Source organism: Oryza brachyantha, chromosome 3, assembly GCF_000231095.2.
Source record: "Oryza brachyantha chromosome 3, ObraRS2, whole genome shotgun sequence".
Taxonomy (NCBI): Eukaryota; Viridiplantae; Streptophyta; class Magnoliopsida; order Poales; family Poaceae; genus Oryza; species Oryza brachyantha.
Genome location: NC_023165.2, coordinates 11,287 through 33,458, shown reverse-complemented (window position 1 = coordinate 33,458; position 22,172 = coordinate 11,287). Strand labels below are relative to the sequence as shown.

The following is a 22,172-nucleotide window of genomic DNA, read 5'->3' as shown; positions in this document are numbered from 1 at the left end:
TCCTGAGAGTCACCTCCGTCGGACTCAACTTCTAGCTCTGGAGGGGAAAATTGAGCAAGGCTGAGTACAAACCACCGTACTCAACAAGTAGCACGGAAAATAGGGTAATAAATGACGCATAGGGATCACCAAGGACAGGCTTAGGGCTAGTTGCAATAAAGCAGCAGTTAAACAAATAACAGAAATTAAAATGAATAAAGGTAATTGAATAAATTAAAGGATAAGTAAATAATAATTGTAAAATACCACAATACTGTCCAACGTTACACCACGTTGCGACAGGCCCAACCCCTACTCAACGTTACACCACGTTGCAGTAGTCCCGAGTGAAAACCAGTTTACTCAAGTTATTAAAGGTTCACTAATCACAGTGAAGTTGGGATTTCGCCCGTAACCGTGGGCACGGCTATTCGAATAGGTTATACTCTGATCAGAGGTGTACTACTGTACCCACAAGACACGACTCCACTACACTTGAACGTGCGCCGACATACCACCATGGTATACCGGAAAGGAGACCGTGGTAAGACCCGTCACATAACCCTTCCTATTTAATCGCACCGCACTTCAAGTTTCACTCCCTTCTTTACACCAAGTCGGGCAGTCCCCTCTTGTGCCTTGATAGATCCGGAAGCAGGAGAGGCTTTCGTTACACCACGATCGCCCGTCCATACTCCATCACGTCTACCCTTGTCTTGGTACGTCAAATAGTTCGAAGTCATGCTTCAAATCCCACCTTACCCATTCGGCATGTGGTTAGCACTTAATTACTTCCAGGGTTTCCCGTGAACCGGTCCTTAATTGCCATGGGTGCGACTCATAAAACCATGCACCCACAGCCCACCATTATCAATGTTTTAGTTGACATTAACCCGAACCGGGTAATGAATCATTATTACAGCTATTCAGAACTAAGCATGATTAAATGTGATCCCATGAGCTACTTGTTCTAAGCACGGCTAAGCATTAACCTAGGCCTAACTCTAATCAAGTTACCCTTGGTCTAGCATGAATAAAGTTGGATAATCAATGGCATAATAATAAGGATTACCCGAGAAAATAAATACAGTAAATACCTTAATTAAAACAATGCATATTTGAATAAATAAAGCGGGGAATTTTCAATAATAGGTTCAATATGATCAAAGATGAGTGTCACTTGCCTTGCTCTGGCCCCTGGGGAACTTCGGCAACGATCTCGAAGTAAACCGGCTCTTCGGCGGGGTCCGAATCTAAGCGACAAAGCACAAAAAATAAATAAAACAGGCACAAACTCTACTGAAACAATAAAAGAAAGTATTTTTAATGGATTCTTGACAATTTTATGAATTTAATGAAATTTGAATGGGCCTAAACGGAGACTAGATGAATTACTTATGAATTTTATAAGTTTTCTGGGTTTTTAACTAAACAGGGAAAGTCCTAAATCAATTATTGCGCAATTAATGGGGCTGCTGATGTCAGCGGAGGAGAGAGGGGCTGACAGCTGACAGGTGGGGTCCACCTGTCGGTGGGAGAGGAGGAGAAAGGGCTGACAGCTGGGCCCGGGAGGAGAGAGGGAGGAGAGAGGGAGGGGCGGTCGGTTGACGAGTGGGGCCCGCTCGTCAGCAGCCTAGCACAGAGGAGCGGGGAGGGAGTTCGGACGGGAGAGAGAGAGGGGCGGCAGCGCTCGGGCGCGACGGATGGCGACCGGCGGAGGACGGTGTCCAGCGACGAGCGGCGCAAACCGGTGGGCGGCGGTGAACGGCGACAACCCGACAGGTGGCGACGCGGGGGTCGGCGGCGACGCTAGGAGCGCGACGTCGAAGAGGGAGGAAAGCAGCGGCTCAGGGAGGACGACGTCGACGGCGCGACAGGAGGGCGGCGGCGCTCCGGCGACGACGGGTTTGCGTCGGTGACAACGAGGCAGGGGCGACGGTGAGCGGAGGGGTGGCGGCGACGGCGTCCCCGGCGACGGCTTGCGGAGAGAAAAAAGAGGGAGAGGGAGTAGGGGAGAGCTCACCGGCGGCGACGGAAGCCGGCGGATGGTCGGCGAGGTCGAGACGACGGTGGCGACGCGGTTACGCAGCGACGTCTGACGGCCGACGGCGAGATTGGCGGCGGACGGCGGCGCGGCGGCGGCGGGAGCTTCGGGCGGAGAGGGAAAAGTGGGCGACGGTGCGGCGGCGGTGGGGATTTATAGCGCGGGGAGGCCGGCTAGGGCGAGGCGGCAGGTGGAGACCGAGTCGGGCGCGGCGAGAACTCAACGGCGACGGTTGCGGCACGGCGGCGGTGGTGTCCGGTTCGGACCCGGCGGGGAGTCGGCACGGACTTGCGTGGTGCGAGCGCGAGCGCGTGTGGCTGGGCCGAGTGTGGGGAAGGCTGGGCCGAGCGCGGCCCGGGGGAGGAGAGGGAGGCGCGCAGGAGAGGGGAGGAGGAAGCGGGCCAGGCGGCGGGAAGAGGCCGGCTCGGTTGGGCCGGCCTGGAGGGGGAGATGGGCCGGCTCGACTGGGCCGGCCCGGGGAGGAAGAGGGAAAAAAGAAAAAGGAAAAAGAAAAGGAATGTGAGGCAAATTGAACTTCGGCCCAATTTGGGAAGGAAGGAAAAAAAGAAAGAAAAAATGAGGAAAAAAGAAAAGCCCCACTTTTGCCAAGTTTTAAATTAATTTATTTGGCTAAATTTTATACTTCTTCAATTTGAGTTTAAATCCAGTTAGTCGATTTGCGAACCTCGATTTTATTAGATTAAGTTCTTTTAGAGGGATTTTTCCTGAGTTAATTAAGCCAATTATTATTTACGAATTTCTTTTATGGATTTAGGCTTAGGATAAAACTCCGGGCGTGACAGCTACTCACGTTTGTACTGCGGGGGATATTAGAGTATATGGTAGATAGAGTCATATTAGGATATGATTAATTTGTACGGACTCCTTTCATATCTATAATCATTCCTTATCTCCTTCACTTGTACTCCTGTATATACTGCCCCTAGACTCAATACAATATTCGCAGTTTACTATCCAACAGATTAGATGGGTGTTCATGGTATTTAAGAAGAATTCACCATAGATCTTATTAGGGTGATTATTTGGCTTTTCGTAATATATGTATAAGCGAAAAATAATTTATAAATAAATATTTTATATATGTACTCTTAATGATCTAAAACCCAATTCTAGAAAAATAAACTATGGTAGAAGATCTCAAAGCCAACTATAAATTTAAGATTAAAAATTAAAATTTAGCTTATGAGCATAAGTAGAAATGAAAAGGATGGGTGGCCAACAGAATTTCCAATGTGAAGGAACGTGTGTACCATTGGGTACATGAACCCTGATATCGTATTGACCACATTACAAATTAAACAAATTTTGAAAAAAAACTTTTAATGAATTCTATGTTTTTCGTGGTACTGTGCTTACCACCGACCGGGGTGTGAGAGCAGGTATAATAGCAAGCTATAAGCCAGCTGTAAACATATTTTAAAGAGATAAGAAAAGAGATAGAATGGTAGTGAGCTACTAATTTATAGCTAGCTGCAGCACGAGCTGCAAGACACGGTGTGTGTATAATTAATATTTTATAGGTAACTATTGTATGAATTGATTATTAGATTGGCTATAGATGAATTGAAATCAGTAGTTGGCTATACTATTGAACTTGCTCCAGTAACCCTGATATCATGACTGCACGCAAAATAAGTAAGGGTGGCAGAAAAAACAAAATCGAACCGAACCAATCGAACTAATAAATTTTAGTTATTAAACAAATTTAAATTTTGGAGAATTGAAAGGAGAAGAGTGCGTGGCCGGTTCATGCAAAGGACAAAATGGAGGAAGGGGCTAGAAGCTGAGAAGGAAGGGACTAGAAGGAAGGAAGGGGGCTGTGGGCCCATGTGGCGATGACGATAAAGGGTTGATGGGTAGGGGACTAGGGGCTCATGAGTGTTGTGTCTCCCTACCACTCGTTCGTGCGTAATCCAATGGCGCTAACCAACCACGGCCTTGCGCCGGCAGCCTGCTTCGGACGGCTGCCACTAACGCCGCCGCCGCATCAGCTCGGCGTGGGCGTGGGGGCCTGGCGGAGGCAGCAGCGCTCGCAGAAAAGCTTGGTGGTGGCCATGGCCGACCTGCTAGGCGACTTTGGCGCGCGCGACCCCTTCCCAGAGGAGATCGAGAGCAAGTTCGGGGAGAAGGTGCTGGGCAACGTCGATACCCTCCACCAAATCCTCATCCCCACCCTCTCCGTCCTCTCGCTCGCTCGCCTCCCCCTCGACCCCAGCCCCGCCCCTGTCGATGCCGCCGATGCCCGCCGCCTCCTCCACAAGGTGGTCGGCTGGCGCCTCCTCGACGACGCCGACCAGGGCATGCGCCTGGAGTGCATCTGGAAGGTCAGGGACGAAGCCTGCGGCCACGAGCTCGTCGCCAGGATCAACGCCGCGGTTGACGGCGCCCCGGCCACTGTGCTCTTCGAGGCCCCCAACCAGGTCAGGGTGGAGCTGCAGACGCCCTCCGCCGCCGGCCTCACCGTCAACGACTTCATCGTCGCGGCTCGCATAGACCAGGTCAAGACGCTCGATCTTATCCCCAAGAAGAGAGTCTGGGCCTGAATGATTTTGGCCTCCCGTCTCGTCTCGTCTCGTCGCTTCACTTTCACTTCACTTGTAATTTACTCCAGTAATCCAGTCCACTCCCAAACAAGGATGCATACTCTACTAGTACTAGTTTTGGTTTGCAATTGAAATATTTTCTTTCAATGCATTCGAAATTGGGAATTGACTCTGTGCAGAAGAAGACCAAGAGAGGCTCCATTCTGTCCATTTATTCCATTGCCCCTGTATATCTCCCGTAGATGGATTTTCATTCATCAGTTGAACACCCACTTTTTTCTTAGGTTAAACACCCACTCTTTTCTTAGAGAACGTATAAAGATAATTATTAAATATGATGGCGTTGAGGAAATATAGGTGAGTAATACGAAAATTTATTGTTTGGCTTGACTACTTAGTTGACTTTTAATGTTTACCGTCTAAAATTTTGTTGCGGCAAACGTACACGGGGCCCAAGATTAGAGAATAATAAAAATATATTTTAACGCGATTTCTTTACATATGTCTTATAAAATAGCACGTTTCTTATAAGAAAATATTCTTGTTGCTAATATAAATCACAGATGTAAATAGAAAAGGAGTTGGCACTATGCTTGACCTTTCAACACTCGTATATTTCAACATAATACTTTCACCATTGTTCCAAGTATAAACGTTTTTTAGATTTTCATTCCTCGGTTAGACATCTAATTTTTTCTTACATGTCACTTAAATACTACCTCTGATATATAACACCTCTGATTTATCATATTATTATGATGGATTAGGGTTAGAAAAAATTACCATGGTATTTCTTAATAAAAGAGATACTCCCCCCGTTTCACGATATAAATCTTTCTAGCATTGCCTAGATTTATATGTATGCTAATGAATCTAGACACATATATAAATTATATATATTTATTCATAAATGAATTTAGACAAGGCTAGAAAGACTTACATAAATGAATTTAGACAAGTCTAGAAAGACTTACATATGAAACGGGGTAGTAGGCAATATCATAAAACAAAACAAAAATATTTATTTGACATAATGTTTAATACTTATAAATGTTTAATTTTGGGTCATAAAAAACAAACATGCAAGTTGACATGACGTTGAATGGAGTGATATTTCACTTTACAAACATACATGTAATTTAATTTAAATTATAGACATTATAACAAGTAAGTTACTAAAACTATGCACATTCATAATTATATGCATTATTTTTATTATAACATGTAAAAGTTAAATTTAAACTTATATTTATGTCTTTTTATATATTTTTTTAAAAATATTTTAATAAATATTTAGATGTCAAGCAAAAAATGAATAGATGTACACCAACTATAAAAGTACTTTCCTTATATATCTATCTTAATTTACATTTCCTTGACGAGTTTGGTGATCGCTGTGGTTATGATGGCGAGCTGGACGTGAGCTGAGCCAACGGTTGCTGCAGCGGGACGCCGGCCTTGGCGAAGGCGACGTTGCATTGCTGCGCGAGCGACAGGGCCTCCGCGAGCTTCGCCTCGCCAGCGGCATAGGCGCGATTGTTGATCTCGTCGTGCGCGCCGGCGAAGGCGAATCCGACGCCGCGGTACAGCTTAGCGCACTCGGCCATCGCCTGTTTGATGGCGGCCGGGCTGGGCTCGGCGTCTAGGGCCTTGATGTCATCAGCGGCGAACAGGTGTTCAGGTTTAGGAAGAGTAGTTAGCACAGAAGGGCTAGCTAGTGTTCTTTCTTTTGAGTAGGCGTGATTACGTTTATATGTATGCATGGCCTAATACAGTAGGTTTCGAAAGAAATGGTGGCGAAGGCCTTCAATCATCCTCGCTTGCTGCTGTTGCTGTTTGTTTGTGTTTGTGTTTTGTTTTGTTTTAAACAAGAGATGGGTGGACATCCATCGATCTATTGACGCGAGGGGATTCTACGCTCTAAAAGCTAGCCCATGAGGTGAGGGAGCTCTTTTCTTTTTTAAGTTAGTGTCATTCCCCCTAATTTTTCAATGTGGAACTATTCCCAACAATCTCCCCCGTCACAATATTGGTGTTCCTTAGCCCTGACTGGCTCGACACACGAGCACATACATGTCTCACAACTGCGGTCCACTGACCGGCCCAACACATAGGCACATACGGGCCTCACACCCGTGGTCCACTGGGCTTCAGGCTTACACCACCCGAGTGTGCACGACACTAGAGAGATTGTGGGCCCGGCTCTGATACCACTTGTTGGCCCAAAATCGGGAGACGCTGGCCCAACCGGGAGGAAGTCTTTCTACACCCCAAAAGCTAGCACATGAGATGAGGGACCCCTCCCCTTTTTAAGTTGGTGACACTCCCCCTAATTTTCCAATGTGAGACTATTCCCAACAGCGCCACTGGTTAGGCCAGTCTCAATGCATAGTTTCATGCAATAGTTATCAAGGCTGTAAACTAAGTAATCGAGTCAGATGAATTTTATGAGGATGAAACTTCTCTCTCATCACATTAAACTCCCTTATTTAATGACCATGCCAAGCTAACAATTTTAATGATTTGACACTCTAGTTAATGTGCACGACACCTTCATGAAACATGCATTGAGACTGGCCTTAGCAACCGGAGCATGCCTGTCACGCCTAGAAATTTCTCACACGAATTTCTGAACTTAATTGTGTATTAAAATCTCTGTCCAGGACCAGCCAGGGTACACAAAAATACAATGTTGATTACATAACCATCGTTCTTAGAAACAACTAAAAATAACACTTATTCTAACGAAAATGCAGGGGAAAGAAAGGTAGACTAGCTCCAGCGGGTACGGCTTCAGTCCACAAGCAAAGCTTCGACGGCAGACCAGCTCACTCCTGAGAGTCACCTCCATCGGACTCAACTTCTAACTCTGGAGGGGAAAATTGAGCAAGGCTGAGTACAAACCACATACTTAACAAGTAGCATGGAAAATGGGGTAATAAATGACGCATAGGGATCATCAAGGACAGGCTTAGGGTTAGTTGCAATCAAGCAGTAGTTAAACAAATAACAGAGATTAAAATGAATAAATGTAATTGAATAAATTAAAGGATAAGTAATAATAATTGTAAAATACCACAACACTGTCCAACGTTACACCACGTTGCGGCAGGCCCAACCCCTACTCAACGTTACACCACGTTACAGTAGTCCCGAGTGAAAACCAGTTTACTCAAGTTATTAAAGGTTCACTAATCACAGTGAAGCTGGGATTTCGCCCGTAACCGTGGGAACGGCTATTCGAATAGGTTATACTCTGATCAGAGGTGTACTACTGTACCCACAAGACATGACTCCATTACACTTGAACGTGCGCCGACATACCACCATGGTATGCCGGAAAGGAGACCGTGATAGGACCCGTCACATAACCCTCCCTATTTAATCGCACCGCACTTCAGGTTTCACTCCCTCCTTTATACCAAGTCGGGCAGTCCCCTCTTGTGCCTTGGTAGATCCGGAAGCAGGAGAGACTTTCGTTACACCACGATCGCCCGTCCATACTCCATCACGCCTACCCTTGCCTTGGTACGTCAAATAGTTCGAAGCCATGCTTTAAATCCCACCTTACCCATTTCGGCATGTGGTTAGCACTTAATTACTTCCAGGGTTTCCCGTGAACCGGTCCTTAATTGCCATGGGTGCGACTCTCAAAACCATGTACCCACAGCCCACCATTATCAATATTTTAGTTGCCATCAACCCGAACCGGGTGATGAATCATTATTACAGCTATTCTGAGCTAATCATGATTATTAAATGATCCCATGAGCTACTTGATCTAAGCACGGCTAAGCATTAACCTAGGCCTAACTCTAGTCAAGTTACCCCTGGTCTAGTATGAATAAAGCTGGATAATGAACGGCATAATAATAAACCGGCTCTTCGGTGGGGTCCGAATCTAAGCGACAAAGCATAAAAATAAATAAAACAGACACAAACTCTACTGAAACAGTAAAAGAAAGTATTTTTAATGGATTCTTGACAATTTTATGAATTTAATGAAATTTGAATGGACCTAAACGGAGACTAGATGAATTACTTATGAATTTTAGAAGTTTTCTGGGTTTTTTTAACTAAACAGAAAAGTCCTAAATCAATTATTGCGCAATTAAATGGGACGCTGACGTTAGCGAGGAGAGAGGGAGGCGCTGACGGCTGACACGTGGGGTCCACCTGTCAGTGAGGGGGAGAGGGGAGGAGAGGCTGACGGGTGGGACCTGCCGAGAGGAGAGAGGAGAGGTGGTCGGCGGCTGACCCGTGGGCCTGCGGAGAGAGAGAGGGTGAGGCCGACGGGTGGGGCCCGTCGGTCAGAGAGGGAGAGCAGGGGAGCGGAGAGGGGAGATGCTCGGCCAGCGGCGACGGCGGCGACGCACGGCGCGATGGCGACGGCGCGGCAACACGGCGACGGCGCACAGCGCATGACGACCGGCGAGCGACGACTGACGACGATGGCGACGGCCGGCGCAAGGCGATGGGCGGCGACGCATGGTGCCGAGGTCGACGGCGACAGCGCGCGGGAGGGAGAGACGACGGCGGGCGCCGGCAGCGGCGGCTTGGCGACCGCGTGGCGAGGACGACGCCGGGCGGAGATGCGGCGGCAAGCGCCGGTAGCTTACGGCACCCAACGACGGCGCGCGTGCGAGGAGACCCGGCGGCGACGGAAAAAGAGAGGGAGAGAGGAGGGGAGGGCTCACCGGCGGCGACGGAAGGCGGCAGCAAGTCGGCGAGGACTCGGGACAGGTGATGACGGCCGGTGGCGCGGTCGATCGGCGGTGGCGGCGGAGATTGCTCGGTGGCGGTGAGGAGGTCGGACGCGGTGGCGGAGGGGAGGAAGAGGCGCGAGGGCGTTCCGGTGCCTATCGGCGGCGACGGAAGCCGACGGAAGGTCGGCGAGGTTGAGGCGGCGGTGGCGACACGAAGAGGCGGCGACGTCTGGCGAACGGCGGCGAGATCGTACGGTGGCGGCGAGCTACGGAGCGCGGCGGTGGTTCGGTCAAGCGGAGGAAAGGTGGCGGCGGCGCGTGGACGAGGGGGCTTTATAGGGGAGGGTAGCGCGGTTAGGGCAGCGAGGTAGTTGGAGACCGAGTCGGCGATGAGGCGGACTCGGCGGCGGCGGTTGTAGTGGCCGTTGCGGCGACGCGGCGAGGGCGGGGCGGAGGCGGAGATGGACTCGGCCGGCGCCCGGACCGGTCGCTGCAGGCGGGCCCCGCCTGGGAAGGAGGAGAGGTCAAAGAAAAAGAGAGAGGAGGAAAATTGGACTTCGGCCCAATTTGGGAAGGAAGGGAAAAAGAAAGAAAAAGGAGGGGAAAAAAGAAAGCCCTACTTTTGCCGAATTTTAGATTAATTTGTTTGGCAAAATTTTATACTCTGTAATTTAAGTTTAAATCCTGTTAATCGATTTGGAACCACGATTTAATTAAATTAATTTTCTTTAGAGGGATTTTTCCTGAGTTAATTAGGCCAATTATTATTTACGAATATCCTTTACGAATTTAGGCTTGTGATAAAACTCCGGGTGTGATAATGCCCCCACATACGGTCGCTAATTTTAGACCCTAGCTAGTTTTCGTTTTCGGCAAGTTGAGTAGCATTCTTTTTTTTTGAGATGGGTATTTTTACCCGACTTTGCAGCCATTTTTATTTTGGAAATTTAGCCTCTTAAATACCTAATCCGAAATTCATCCTCTTATAGAGATTTAAACTCAGGACCTTGAGTGCTGTTCAGTGCAGTGCAACAAGTAGGCTACTCAGATGAGTAATACTCCTGCAATCCTACCCCCCGATCTGCGTTCGAACCGTCCCATCGTTGCGCGTCGTACGCGCGCATGCCCTGCTCGCCGCGCACTTTACCGTCTACGCTGCCTGTGTGGCGCCACGCTGCAGCCCCCTCGCGCTTTGCTTTCGCGAGCGCACCACGTCGTCGCTCTACGTCGCCAAGCGTCGCCATTGCCCATCCGTTGCCTGTGCCGCCTCACGACAAGCATCGGTGCTCCTCGTGCCTACCGTGTGTGTCGCTATCACTGGGTGGCTGGCCTCAGCCGCGCGCCATGTCCGTGCAGGTACACCCACGCGTGTCTCCGCCTATAAAAGAAGAACCTAAACCCTCCCTTCCTTTCGCTACCCCACCGCCACCGCCATCCTCCCTCCCTCCTCATTTCCTGTCACCACACCACGTCCTTTGTTGCAGCAGACGAGCCCTTCTCCCTCCCTCTCTCCTCCCCTCCGTCGGCCGGAGGTCGCCGGTGTCCTCCGCCGCCCTTCCCTGCACACCGCCGTTGCGCCCTCGCCCAGCCCGGGCACACGCTGTATCCCTGCCCTGCTCGGCCATAGGCAGGAGGAATAAGGAGAAAATGATAGGAGATCGACCGACCCCACTTATCAATCACGGTTAGATGTGAATAAGAATTTTGATAAAATAATTAATTAATAACAGTATGGTTTCATAATTATTAGAATTAATTCAAATTTGAATCTTAAAATAAGCATAACTTATTCATTTTAAATCTGATTCGAGTAAAAACTGAACCTAAATTTTATCTAAATTCATAACGTTGTGACGATATTAAATTCATTACTTAATAAATATGATAGTATTTATGAAGTAATTAATACCCGATGGTTAAGCAGTAGTAAACCTAAAAACTTACTAATAAATAAAATTGGTGTTATACATTAAACTAGGTATGGGAATAATTATCTCAACATGTATTCTAAAATGTAAATCCATTTTTATTAGTTTTTGAACCAATGTTCTATAAAATCAAGATTCTCCCAATGGTATATAATTTATAATTTGATCATATTTGATTTATACATTAAATACTTGGTTATCTTCATTTATGATTAATAGATCTTTAATTACTCGTGGCAAAACTCCGGGAGTTAAAATATAGTGGTACCAAGCGAATGAATCGTACCCTTAAAACACATCAATCTTTATTAAAATTAATTAATAACGGTTTTAGTTATGAATTTATGTTTACAATCACCAGTAATTAAACTGGTCCATTTGTAATTACACGCGGCAACGTCCCGCGTTTTTCTAGATTGGACCTATTACTCTCATCTGAGAATGGTGGTGTAGCGTTTTCAAGGTGATAAAATAGTAATTTTCTCGTCATAGAGGCCCAGGGAGGTGACGGACTGGAGCGAAAGAAGCGCCGAATGGGCCTTTTCTTCGAAGCCCAGCAGAATCTCCTTCCAGAGCCGTCGATGCACGCACTGCAGCCTGCTGGTGGAGACGGCGGCGGCGAACTGGCGGAGCCATGCCGTCGCGCTCGGCGGAGCGGCCGCGCAGGCGTAGGTCCGAGTCCAGGTGGTCTCTCGCTGAGCCCCCTCCCGGCCTCTTCCCCGATAGGGACGACCTCCTCCGCCTGCTCGCCGTCCTCTCCATCGCCGCCGCAGCCGCCGCTGCCTGCAGCCTTCTCAGCCGCCGCCCCAAACCTTTCTGCGACAGCAACGGAGACTTCCACTCCAGTGCCGCCTATCCAGTTTATATCCACACCCATGGTGATTGATTCTGGTTCCAGCTTCTAAGCTTCTTTCTGTGTATTAACACTAGTTCTCCACACTGCGCCGCAGATTCATGCCAACCATGCCCTCAACATGGACGATGCGTAGACGGCAACCTGGAGTGCGTCCAGGGATTCAAGAAATACGGCAGGATGTGCGTAGAGGATGGATTGGTCACCCGAACGGCCAAAAAGATTGTATTGCCCCTTCCCTTTCTTCTACACTACTGGATTTTTTCCCCTCTTTTTGTTACAAACCTTCTTTTTACTGCTGATCCACATATCTATAGTCGGAGTTGCTAGAGCGGAGGATCTGCGATCAACATGCCCGTGCTTTATGTGGCCAACCTGCCAAAATCTTGGTATGTTTTAGTGCCCCTCATGTTCTTTACGACTGTGTTCCCCATGGTCCTCATCTACATCTGTTGGCTCGCTTGCAGTTCAAAGAGCTTGATATCTCAAACGTGGCTGATGAGCTGTTATCCAAGGATTTTGTTGGCCTGAGTCAGGATGGAGTTAAGCTTGCGAAAATTAGAGTGCTAGAGAATGCAGAGATCTTCCTTGAGAAAACAATGAGCAACAACGGGTATGCCTCGTCACTACTTCTCCCCCTCTAAAATCTCTAATATATGAATGATACCTTGACATATGTGGTATTTCCCCCTTTTTATTTAGAGTTGAAGGGTTTAAATGTACAGAGCTGGTTGCAGAGCTTTATAGGCCCATGACTTGTCAACTTCGGCAATGGATCTATAGAAATATGATGTTTGTGATAGCCTTTGGTTTCCTGGTATGTCCATAGCATTACTAGTTTAGTCATGCAGTTTGTTTAGAGGCAGCTCAATTGATTATAGAACCCAAGTTTTCAGCGCTGCTCTGGATTGTTTGGAGTATTTACAGGAGCCAAGCATTGGCAATGAGAGCCGAACAGATATATGGGCAGGTATGACCCCCCCCCCCTCCATTCTTTGCAGAGGGTTATTTGCTGCTAATTGGCATAAAATGAAAAAAATCTTATGAACCGTTAATAATTACATTATGCTGTGCAACTTATCACATGGTTACTTCACTGCACTGATATGGGAAAAATGAGTTCTTTCATGACATATAGCAAAATGTTGTTCATGTTGTAAGCAATAGATGTTATTTCTGTTTGTTGCCAAGAGTTACTGCAGAACCAGCATTCACTTGTCTGGCACAGTTCACTAAGATTTCCACAGTTCCACCTTCTCTTTCACCTCTTCCAATCATGTGGGAGGCAGTGGCAGTGGGGAAAGGTGGACACTTTTATGTTTCCAAAAAATGTTAGTACATTATGAGTTTGCTTATGCTTATAAACCAAATTTGAAATTTCAACCACAAATCTAGAGTTGATTTTTTGGTTTTTTTTCACCATAGTTTATTTTTCAGCCTTTGATTTTAGATCGCCAAGAACATGTATATAAAAATTTTATTTATAAATTATTTTTCATTTGCAAATATTTCATTTAGCTTTCTACATGAAAAAACCAAACGATGAGGGTGGTGGTGGCAGTAGGGAAAGCTGGAAAATTTTATGTGCAAAAAAATGTTAGTAAATTATCTGTTGCTGAATTTAATTTTTTTCCATAATTTCTTTGGAACTTCTTGTACTTATTCTTCGTTGTCATCCAATAGGTGTGTGAAATCCTTGAAGATAATGCCACAAATGCCAAGATTGGCAACTCTGATTATGAGCCTTGGGTGGTCACGTCTTGGCTGCGAGATCATCTGCTAGTTCCACAAGAGAGAAGGAATGCTTTCCTATGGAAGAAGGTAATTACTTTGCAATATTATTTCATTGAATTACATAGATTTTGACTTTTTTTTTGAGGCAAACATAGATTTTGACTCGTATTGGTCAGCATGACCTGAATTCATCTGCTTAAAGGAAAGCTGCATGGATGTGATATATTTTTTTTGTAAGTTTTACATATTATTATTAGATGGAGGATGCCATATTTTGAGCATAAGCAATAAGCTAAACATATAGAATACAATATTTAGAAGAATTGTTTGGAATAGGTGGAATAACAAAATCCAATAGCAATTAATTTCTTTGCATAATTGATTAGGTTACCACTTACTACCTCCGTTTCACAATTCAAGACTTTGTAGCATTTGCCGGATTTATGGATGTTAATAAATATAGACATGTATACAAATAATATATATTGATCTATAGATAAATCTAGACATAGTCAAAACATCTTACAATATGAAACATGGGGAGTAGTATTTAAAAAGAAAGCTTGTACAACTTACATTTTGTTTTTTTGAGTAAACTGCAGTTGCAACCCTTAAATTTGCGAAATGCATATTTACACCCATAAACTTGCAAAATATCTCATCCTAGTCCACGATCTGAGGTGGCAATGCAACATAGACGCAGATGTGGCATGCGATGGCGATACTGACAAGTGGAACCCACCCAATTCATTCAATTTCTTTCCATTTGCCCCTTCCCTTTTTCTTTTTCCTCCCCCACTCTCTCCTCCCTTTACTGGATGGCAGTTCCGGTGGTGGTGGCAACAGCTTGAGCTCTAGTGGCGAGGAGGACGATCTCACTGGCATATTGAGGTAGAGGGTGTTCGTGTGGGCGAGGGTGGGGGGAGAAGGGTGTGTAGGAGGGAGCTTGTCATCGGTGAGAAGGCAAGATGACCTCATCATTGCCTAGATTCGGATGCCCGAATCCACCGCGTGGCACTGCCGGATGCCGTCCTCATTCGCCGATGCACCCGATGTCATCCTCGTCTACTGTTGACCCTGATTCGGTTTTCGTCTGGCCATGGTGGAGGGCACATGCCAGACTTGCTCAAGCCACTCGTTGCCACCGCTGATCCGCCGTCGTTGACCTTGCCATCGGGGAGAGCGCTTTGATAAGTAGGTCGACAAAGTATTTAAATAAGACATCCACTGGTAAGGACAAACGAAAGGAGTGTGAAGTTGAGGCAAAAGCTCTTTATCTCAGCTTGAGAATGCTACTCTATTCCTGGAATTATGAGGGGGAAGAGAGGAAAAATGACAAGGGGGCCAATGGTGGGTGACGGCGAGGACAGGAGCACCGACGGGAGTGCAGGGGGGAAGGGGCATTGGTGTCTGGTGGCAGCAGGGAGGAGAGCAGCGGTGGGAGGTAGGTGTTGTCGTGGCTTCTGTTGGAACCACCGCTGCTGCCAGAATGCTACTGATCTGTCGAAGCTTCTGCCGGCGGTTGGGAAAGGAATAGTGGTTGAGGGAGGCATTGGCACCTTGCTGCCGGAGCTGCTACCAGGAGAAGAGAGGGGAATCAAAGGATAAAGGAGAAATAAAAACAAATATAAAGAAATGAGCAGGCCTCACTTGTGAGCATCCTTGTGGTGCACAACGTCAACTTTCTTGCCACGTCAACATCTGTTTTGCATTGCCACATTGGATTGTGGACTAGGGTGGGATATTTAGCAAGTTTATAGGTGTAAATGTGCATTTTGGAAGTTTATGGACCTAATTGTGACCACCTGACAAGTTTAAGGGCCACTACTGCAGTTTACTCTTTTTTTTTTCAGCAAGTTAAACTTCAAATTATTTTAGTCCTCCTTCCTTTGATTGTTCGCATGGTATGTTGTTCTTTCATCGCTGTTAACTATAATTTGTTCTGCACACTTTACTTCCCTGTGTCTGCCAGCATTTTGGGAGTTGGCTCACGTAGCTCCTCTGTGCAGCTAGAGCAGATAACTGACATGAGTCTCATCTTTTCGCTTATGCTTATGCTTATAAGCCAAAATTTAAATTTTAAAGTTTAAATTTGGAGTTTATTTTGAGGGTTTTTTAATCTTAGTTTATGTCTCGGCCTTTGCTTTTTAGATTGCTAAGAACACGTGTATAAAGTTTTATCCATAAATTATTTTTTAATCGTCAATAAGCTGTTTCGCTTATTCTTCCTATAAGCCAAAAGATGACCGGCTCTAACTTATGTAAACTTGTCTACAAAAAGGAAGAAAAGATCGGATTGTTCTATGGCACTAGGACTATCGTGGCAAAAAGGATAAATACACTGGCCCTAACTTATTGTCAAGTGCGTTGTCCTAGGATCAATATATATAGAAATGCCCTAATGCATATTTAAGTATGGGGTAAAAGACCAAAATATGCCTTGCCAATAGGGGAGTAGTATTGGTGGGTGGGTCGGTAAGGGATAATGATGGGACAAAATTTCTCGATTTGCGAATCGGTGATAGGTGTGAATGTATAAGTTGATTTATTTTGAGATGGATAGAATAATTTATAGAGCTCTGTCTCTGTTGTTGAAAAAATTTCATTACACTCCATTTTTGGTGAACTAAATTTTCTCTTCTCTGTTGTATTGCGGCATAGGTGGAAGAACTGATAGTGGAAGATTCTCGCATAGATCAATACCCGAAAGTGATTAAGGGAGAGTCGAAAGTTGTTTATGAGTGGCAAGGTACATACATTGATCCTGCTATTCCAATAGTACGGCGGAGTACAGACTACAGACATTAGCTAGCTATTCGGTGGATAAGAAGTAATGGCACGAGTGTCTTTTTTTTGCAGCCAGCGGCTCTCTCCGTGGAAAGAGCAAGAGGATGCAATTTGTAGCAGAAGGCAAGTCAAGAGCCGGGGTGCAGCTGGCGGAGCCGTAAAACTTGCTGAAGAACTGGGTCTGGGTGCAGGCTAGTAGTTAGTTTGAGTTCGGGCTTGAATCGAATATTTGAGTTAACAACACTAGTAGCTTAGCTTGTTTGTTGTGCTGTGGTTTTTCTTCTCCTCTGATTTATATACTCACATGATCGCAGTGTAATTAATTAATTGATCGTACTGTGTAGTAGATGTGTAGACTAATAATACACATATAGATATGCATGCAATCTGAATCTTACTGGAAGATGCTGCTGACTGAGCAGTCGTCGTGAACGCGCCAGATGGTCTCGCCGAGGAGATTGGCGACAGAGAGGACCGTGAGCTGGGGGAAGCTCCGGTGGTGCATCACGGGGACGGTGTTGGTGACGATCACCTCCTGGAAGAGACCGCTGGACAGCCTCTCGACCGCCGGCGGGCTGAGGACAGCGTGGGTGCTGCAGGCATAGACGGCTCTGGCGCCCTCCCTGTGCAGCAGCTCGGCGCCCTGGGACACAGTCCCCGCCGTGTCGATCATGTCGTCCACCATCACGGCCACCTTCCCCCTCACGTCGCCGATGAGGTGCACCACCTCCGATTGGTTGTGGCCCTGGCGCCGCTTGTCGACAATGGCGAGCGGCGCGTCCGAGAGCTTCTTGGCGAAGGCGCGCGCACGGGCGACTCCGCCGACGTCCGGGGACACGACCACCACCTCGTCGGGGCAGATGGTCTTGCTGGCCAAGTAGTCGAGGATGACGGGCTGGCCGTACACATGGTCGACGGGGATGTCGAAGTAGCCAATGGACTGGCCGGAGTGGAGGTCGCAGGCGAGCACGCGGTGGGCGCCGGCCTCCGTGATGAGGTTGGCGACGAGCTTGGCGGCGATGGACTCGCGGCCGCCGCGCATCTTGCGGTCGGCGCGGGCGTAGCCGAAGTAGGGGACGACGGCGGTGATGGTCTTGGCGGAGGCGCGGCGGCAGGCGTCGATCATGATGAGGAGCTCCATGAGGTTCTCGTTGGCCGGCGGGCAGGTGGGCTGAACCAGGAACACGTCGCAGCCGCGCACGCTCTCCTGCAGCTGCACGTACAGCTCCCCGTCAGCGAACCGCTTGATCTTCACCCTTCCCAGCTCCATGCCCAGGTAGCACGCCACCTCCTGCGCCAGCGTTGGGTTCGCCGTGCCGGAGAAGATGCGCAGCCGCCCGCTCGAGCTCGGCGGCGGGGGCAGTCCCAGGGCCGCCGCCGCCGGGATCACGTCCGAGTACTGGCTGCCGTAGGCGCCGGCCCCAGCCCCGCGGGGAAGAACACAACACTGCAATAATCCCCCTTTTAGCCTGCTAATGCTAGTGCTAGTACTGGCATGTCCATGGCCGGGAAGCGAGCACGAGGAGGACGGCGGCGATATCCTGACGAAGCAGGCCATGGTCAACCAGCTTCGCCGTATCCACTCCACTCAACAAGCATCATCGTTTCGTTTGGGTGGGATAAGCCTACTAGTAGTCAGCCGCAGATCGAGCTGTGCTGTTGCGATGCTCCAGGCCGGCCCACCCAGGCGATCCTTAGCTCTCGGCCCACCCCATTCCTCCCCCACATTAGCTTCCTTCTTGTTTCATTTCTAAGTTCTAAACCCTTAAACATCTCTAATGATGTGTTTGGTTCGGAGATTACGTGGGATAACTTGATTTCATCTTAGGTTTATAGGATGGATTGATTTTATTTTTCTGTTTGATTGTTGGTATGGTTGGACCATGTTTTTTATTTGGTTGATGGGATGATAAGAGATGGATGTGGAATGACCAGATATGAGTACCTTTCACAATGAGTTAGTGAAGTTACCTCCCATCTTTCAAATACAATATATGAGATAGGTTGCGTTCGCCGCCAAGCTTCGTTAACTTATCCACTCTCGTTTTCCGCGCACACTTCCCGAACTGCTAAACGGTATATTTTTTACAAAAAAAATTTTATAGGAAAGTTGTTTTAAAAAAATCATATTAATCTATTTTATATTTTTTAATAATTAATAATTAATTAATCATGTACTAATCTATTACTACGATTTCCATGCCAGGGATAAGTTAACTTATCCTCACCATGCTGAACACGGTCACAGTAGAATTAATATTTGAATAACCTAACATATTTTTGTGTTTGTTTATACAAGTTATATTTAAAATCAATTTATATGAATATAGACATTTTACTGCTATTTAAAATCAATTTAATAATACAATGTACTGCTATAACATGCATGTATGCCATTAGAGCAGAGAGAACGTGGAGAGAGTTGACAGCATGTGCACATGCTAGGATGCGTGGCAGCAGCATGCGGATTAATGCTTGCATTTTGCAGTGCAACAGTTGCATATGGACCAGGAAGTTGTGAAGGGGTCGATCGATCATCGATCGGGCGTCCGCTCTTTGCTGTTTCATGGGACATTGGGTCTTTTTTTCGCTGCTACGACCAAAGCAAAAAAAAAAATTAAGGTATGATATCGTACTTTAATATATTAATTCTTATTAGTCAAAAGTTCATGTATAAAATCTTTGGGTATTTCATAAACAAAGCTAAATGATATATTTACAAACAAAAATAATTTGTGAGTAATATATATATATATATATAGAGTCTTGCTACGGTGAGTTGCAACTCACGGTTAGTTTCGTGAGTCGGGGTCTAAAAACATATCAAATTATTTCTAAATTTCGATTTATATGACTCACTAGATTATTTGTATCATCTCGTAGCACGCAAATTTTTTTTATTTTTGAAATTTTTAAGTATTTTTTTAAGATTTTTAAAAGTGACTGTACTTTATTAATAAAATAATCAATGTGTTATGTATCACTTTTAAAAATCTCAAAAAAATACTTAAAAATCTTCAAAAATGAATTTTTTTGCGTGCTATAAGATTTGGATACAAAGAATCTAGTGAGCCATATAATTTGAAATTTAGAAATGATTTGATATGTTTTTGGACCCCGACTCACGGAGCAGCCCGTGAGTTGTAACTCACTGTAGCTAGAATATATATATATAGCGATCTAAAAGTCAAATCTAAAAGATAACCTTTAGTGAAAAGATCTCGAATCAACTCTAAATTTAAGATTAAAAATTCAAATTTTTACTTATAAGCGAAAGGAGGGGGTGTTAAGATCTAAAATTACAATGCGGACGCATGGATCGCTGGATCCCTTTGTCCTTTTGACAGGCACGTATATGTATATCAGTATATGGAATATGGCGATGGAATGAATTACACAGGAAGCAAAGAATAAGGTAGCACTCGACGTATCTATTCCGTGCTCCGCGCACGAAACAGCTGTATGAACCAGTATCTTATAAAAAAGAGCAAAGAAAAGCACGCGCGGTGGCCGAATACGGAAGAAAGGAATTACTCTTTACTCCAATATTGGAGAAGGGTCAGGAGGCTGCTGTACGCGTCTGAAGCCGTGGTTCTCTGATTAAGCAGCATATATATTATCCTGAATCATACATATGAATGCATGCTCTAATAGCTCAACGTACTTAGCAATGCCGTTCATCTTCCTCATACACATGCATATTAATTATTAGACTGGGCATGTCCATTATTTTGATATATCATTGGATCGATTCGACCGAATACAGCTAGCTCGCTCGCGCGATGGCCCTCAGCTATGTTGGTGTGGCGGCCATCAACCTGGTGGCTGCGCTGTTCTCCATCCCGGTGATCGCGGCTGGTAGCTGGCTGTCCTCACAAGTAGACAGCGCGTGCGTCCAGATCCTCCAGTGGCCACTGATTGGCCTCGGCGTCGCCGTCCTCGCCGTTGGTCTCGCTGGATTCGTCGCCGCCTTCTGGCGACTGCCCTGGCTACTCCTTGCCTACTTCGTCGGCATGCTCCTCCTCATGGTGGCGCTCGCCGGCCTTGCTGTCTTCGTCTTCGTCGTCACCGCCAGCGCGTCGGGTCACCCCGTGCCTAGCCGGGCCTTCCTCGAGTACGACCTGGACGATTTTTCCGGCTGGCTGCGTGGCCGCGTCGATGATCCAGGCAGATGGGAGCAGATCAAGACGTGTCTGGCCGCCACGCCCGTCTGCACGGCCGTCAACCAGACCTACGCCACGGCGCAGGAATTGTTCTCCGCCTCGTGGCTCACCCCATTGCAGTCAGGGTGCTGCAAGCCGCCCACCCGGTGTGGCTACACCTTCGTCACTCCGATGTTCTGGATTAGCCCCATCAGCCCCACTGCCGACCCCGATTGCACCGCTTGGAGCAACGACCAGTCCCAGCTCTGCTACTCCTGCGCCTCCTGCAAGGCTGGTCTTCTCCAGAACCTTCGTAGGGAGTGGCGCCGAGCGGATCTCATCCTCGTCGTCGCCACCGTCGCGCTCCTCGCCGTCTACGCATTGGGGTGCTATGCCTTCCGCACCGCCAAGACCGACGAGCTCTTCCGTCGCTACAGGCAGGGCTATACGTAGCAATCATCCTCCCCTAATAATATACATGTATACACTTTAATTTCCAACCATCCAGATAAATATTCACATGTTCATCATTTTTAGTTGAATTTTACATATATTTTCGTTATTAAGTCTTTTTATTCTTTCAACTTATGTAATGACATTTTAAACACTGAGACTATGTTACTTTTTTATGCAATAGGGTAGAAAGACTCTTACCTTGTAACCGTATAAGTAAATAGTGGGCCAAGTCTTACATTTGCAAATGCAAAAGAAAAGTAGTAAAAGAGGAAGAGGCAGAGGAAGAGGCCGAAATAGAGGCAGAGAAACCGGTAAACGCGTTTGCAATTGAACAGTCCAATGCTTGATAATCTTGGGCTTATCAGGTTTGAGACTAAATCCCCAGAGCGATAGGCATTCCTTTATACACTGACCGTGGCATTGTCCAGTGATTGTTCGAAAATCCGTTTGTTGAGTGACTTCCAGAGGCAGTGGGTTGAGGCAGCAAAACAAACTAGCCATTCTATAGGGAACGGAACATTTAGAACCATCCTCGTCCTCCTAGCACAAGAATTTCCGGCAGGAAAACGGGTAACGAGCCCATTAGCATCTCTGTTGAGGCTAAGTCTGTTAGTGGACTGTGATCCAATTCAAATCCACTCCAATCCTTTTTTTTTTGCTAATTAGCCTACCAAACCAACCCGCATCAATTATTCTTCATTAGAATCCAATCCAAACCAATCCAACTTTAATTTTAGCCCAACCCCACCAACCCATTTGGTTAAAATGGATTCAATCCACAAATGAAAAAAAATTGCACCATTTGATATGTATAAACTCGGATATAAAATTTTAAAACTCGCGTTCACACTATAAAAGTTTATCAAATTTGACTGAAATTTAGTAGGATGATCTGTTATGTATAAAAGTAACTTTGTGCAAATTTTGGTCGATTTCTATATATGGGCCCACGTATGTCTATTATCTTATCTATTAGCTA

The 22,172-nt window shown here is 46.4% G+C and overlaps 4 protein-coding genes across 4 annotated transcripts; 3 read left to right on the top strand and 1 right to left on the bottom strand.

Moving 5' to 3' along the window:
* Nucleotides 1–3,907: 3,907 nt before the first annotated feature.
* LOC102721056 (probable pterin-4-alpha-carbinolamine dehydratase, chloroplastic) lies at nt 3,908–4,756 on the top strand. Its single transcript, XM_006649155.3, has one exon. The coding sequence runs from the start codon at nt 3,919–3,921 to the stop codon at nt 4,585–4,587; it is 669 nt and encodes a 222-aa protein (XP_006649218.2). The 5' UTR covers nt 3,908–3,918; the 3' UTR covers nt 4,588–4,756.
* A 7,029-nt stretch (nt 4,757–11,785) lies between these two features.
* On the top strand, nt 11,786–16,868 carry LOC102702457. The gene is given in 10 exon segments (XM_006650877.3): nt 11,786–12,099; nt 12,172–12,299; nt 12,392–12,463; nt 12,542–12,687; nt 12,777–12,891; nt 12,964–13,044; nt 13,758–13,895; nt 16,470–16,557; nt 16,668–16,730; nt 16,733–16,868. Coding segments are annotated over 10 exon segments (1,134 nt in total). The 5' UTR covers nt 11,786–11,855; the 3' UTR covers nt 16,792–16,868.
* Nucleotides 16,869–16,966: 98 nt separating this feature from the next.
* Nucleotides 16,967–18,180, bottom strand: LOC102702179 (ribose-phosphate pyrophosphokinase 1-like). The gene has a single exon (XM_006650876.3). The coding sequence runs from the start codon at nt 18,151–18,153 to the stop codon at nt 16,990–16,992; it is 1,164 nt and encodes a 387-aa protein (XP_006650939.2). The 5' UTR covers nt 18,154–18,180; the 3' UTR covers nt 16,967–16,989.
* A 2,197-nt stretch (nt 18,181–20,377) lies between these two features.
* On the top strand, nt 20,378–21,232 carry LOC102701903 (protein TORNADO 2-like). Its single transcript, XM_006650875.3, has one exon. The coding sequence runs from the start codon at nt 20,378–20,380 to the stop codon at nt 21,188–21,190; it is 813 nt and encodes a 270-aa protein (XP_006650938.1). The 3' UTR covers nt 21,191–21,232.
* The last annotated feature ends 940 nt before the right edge of the window (nt 21,233–22,172 follow it).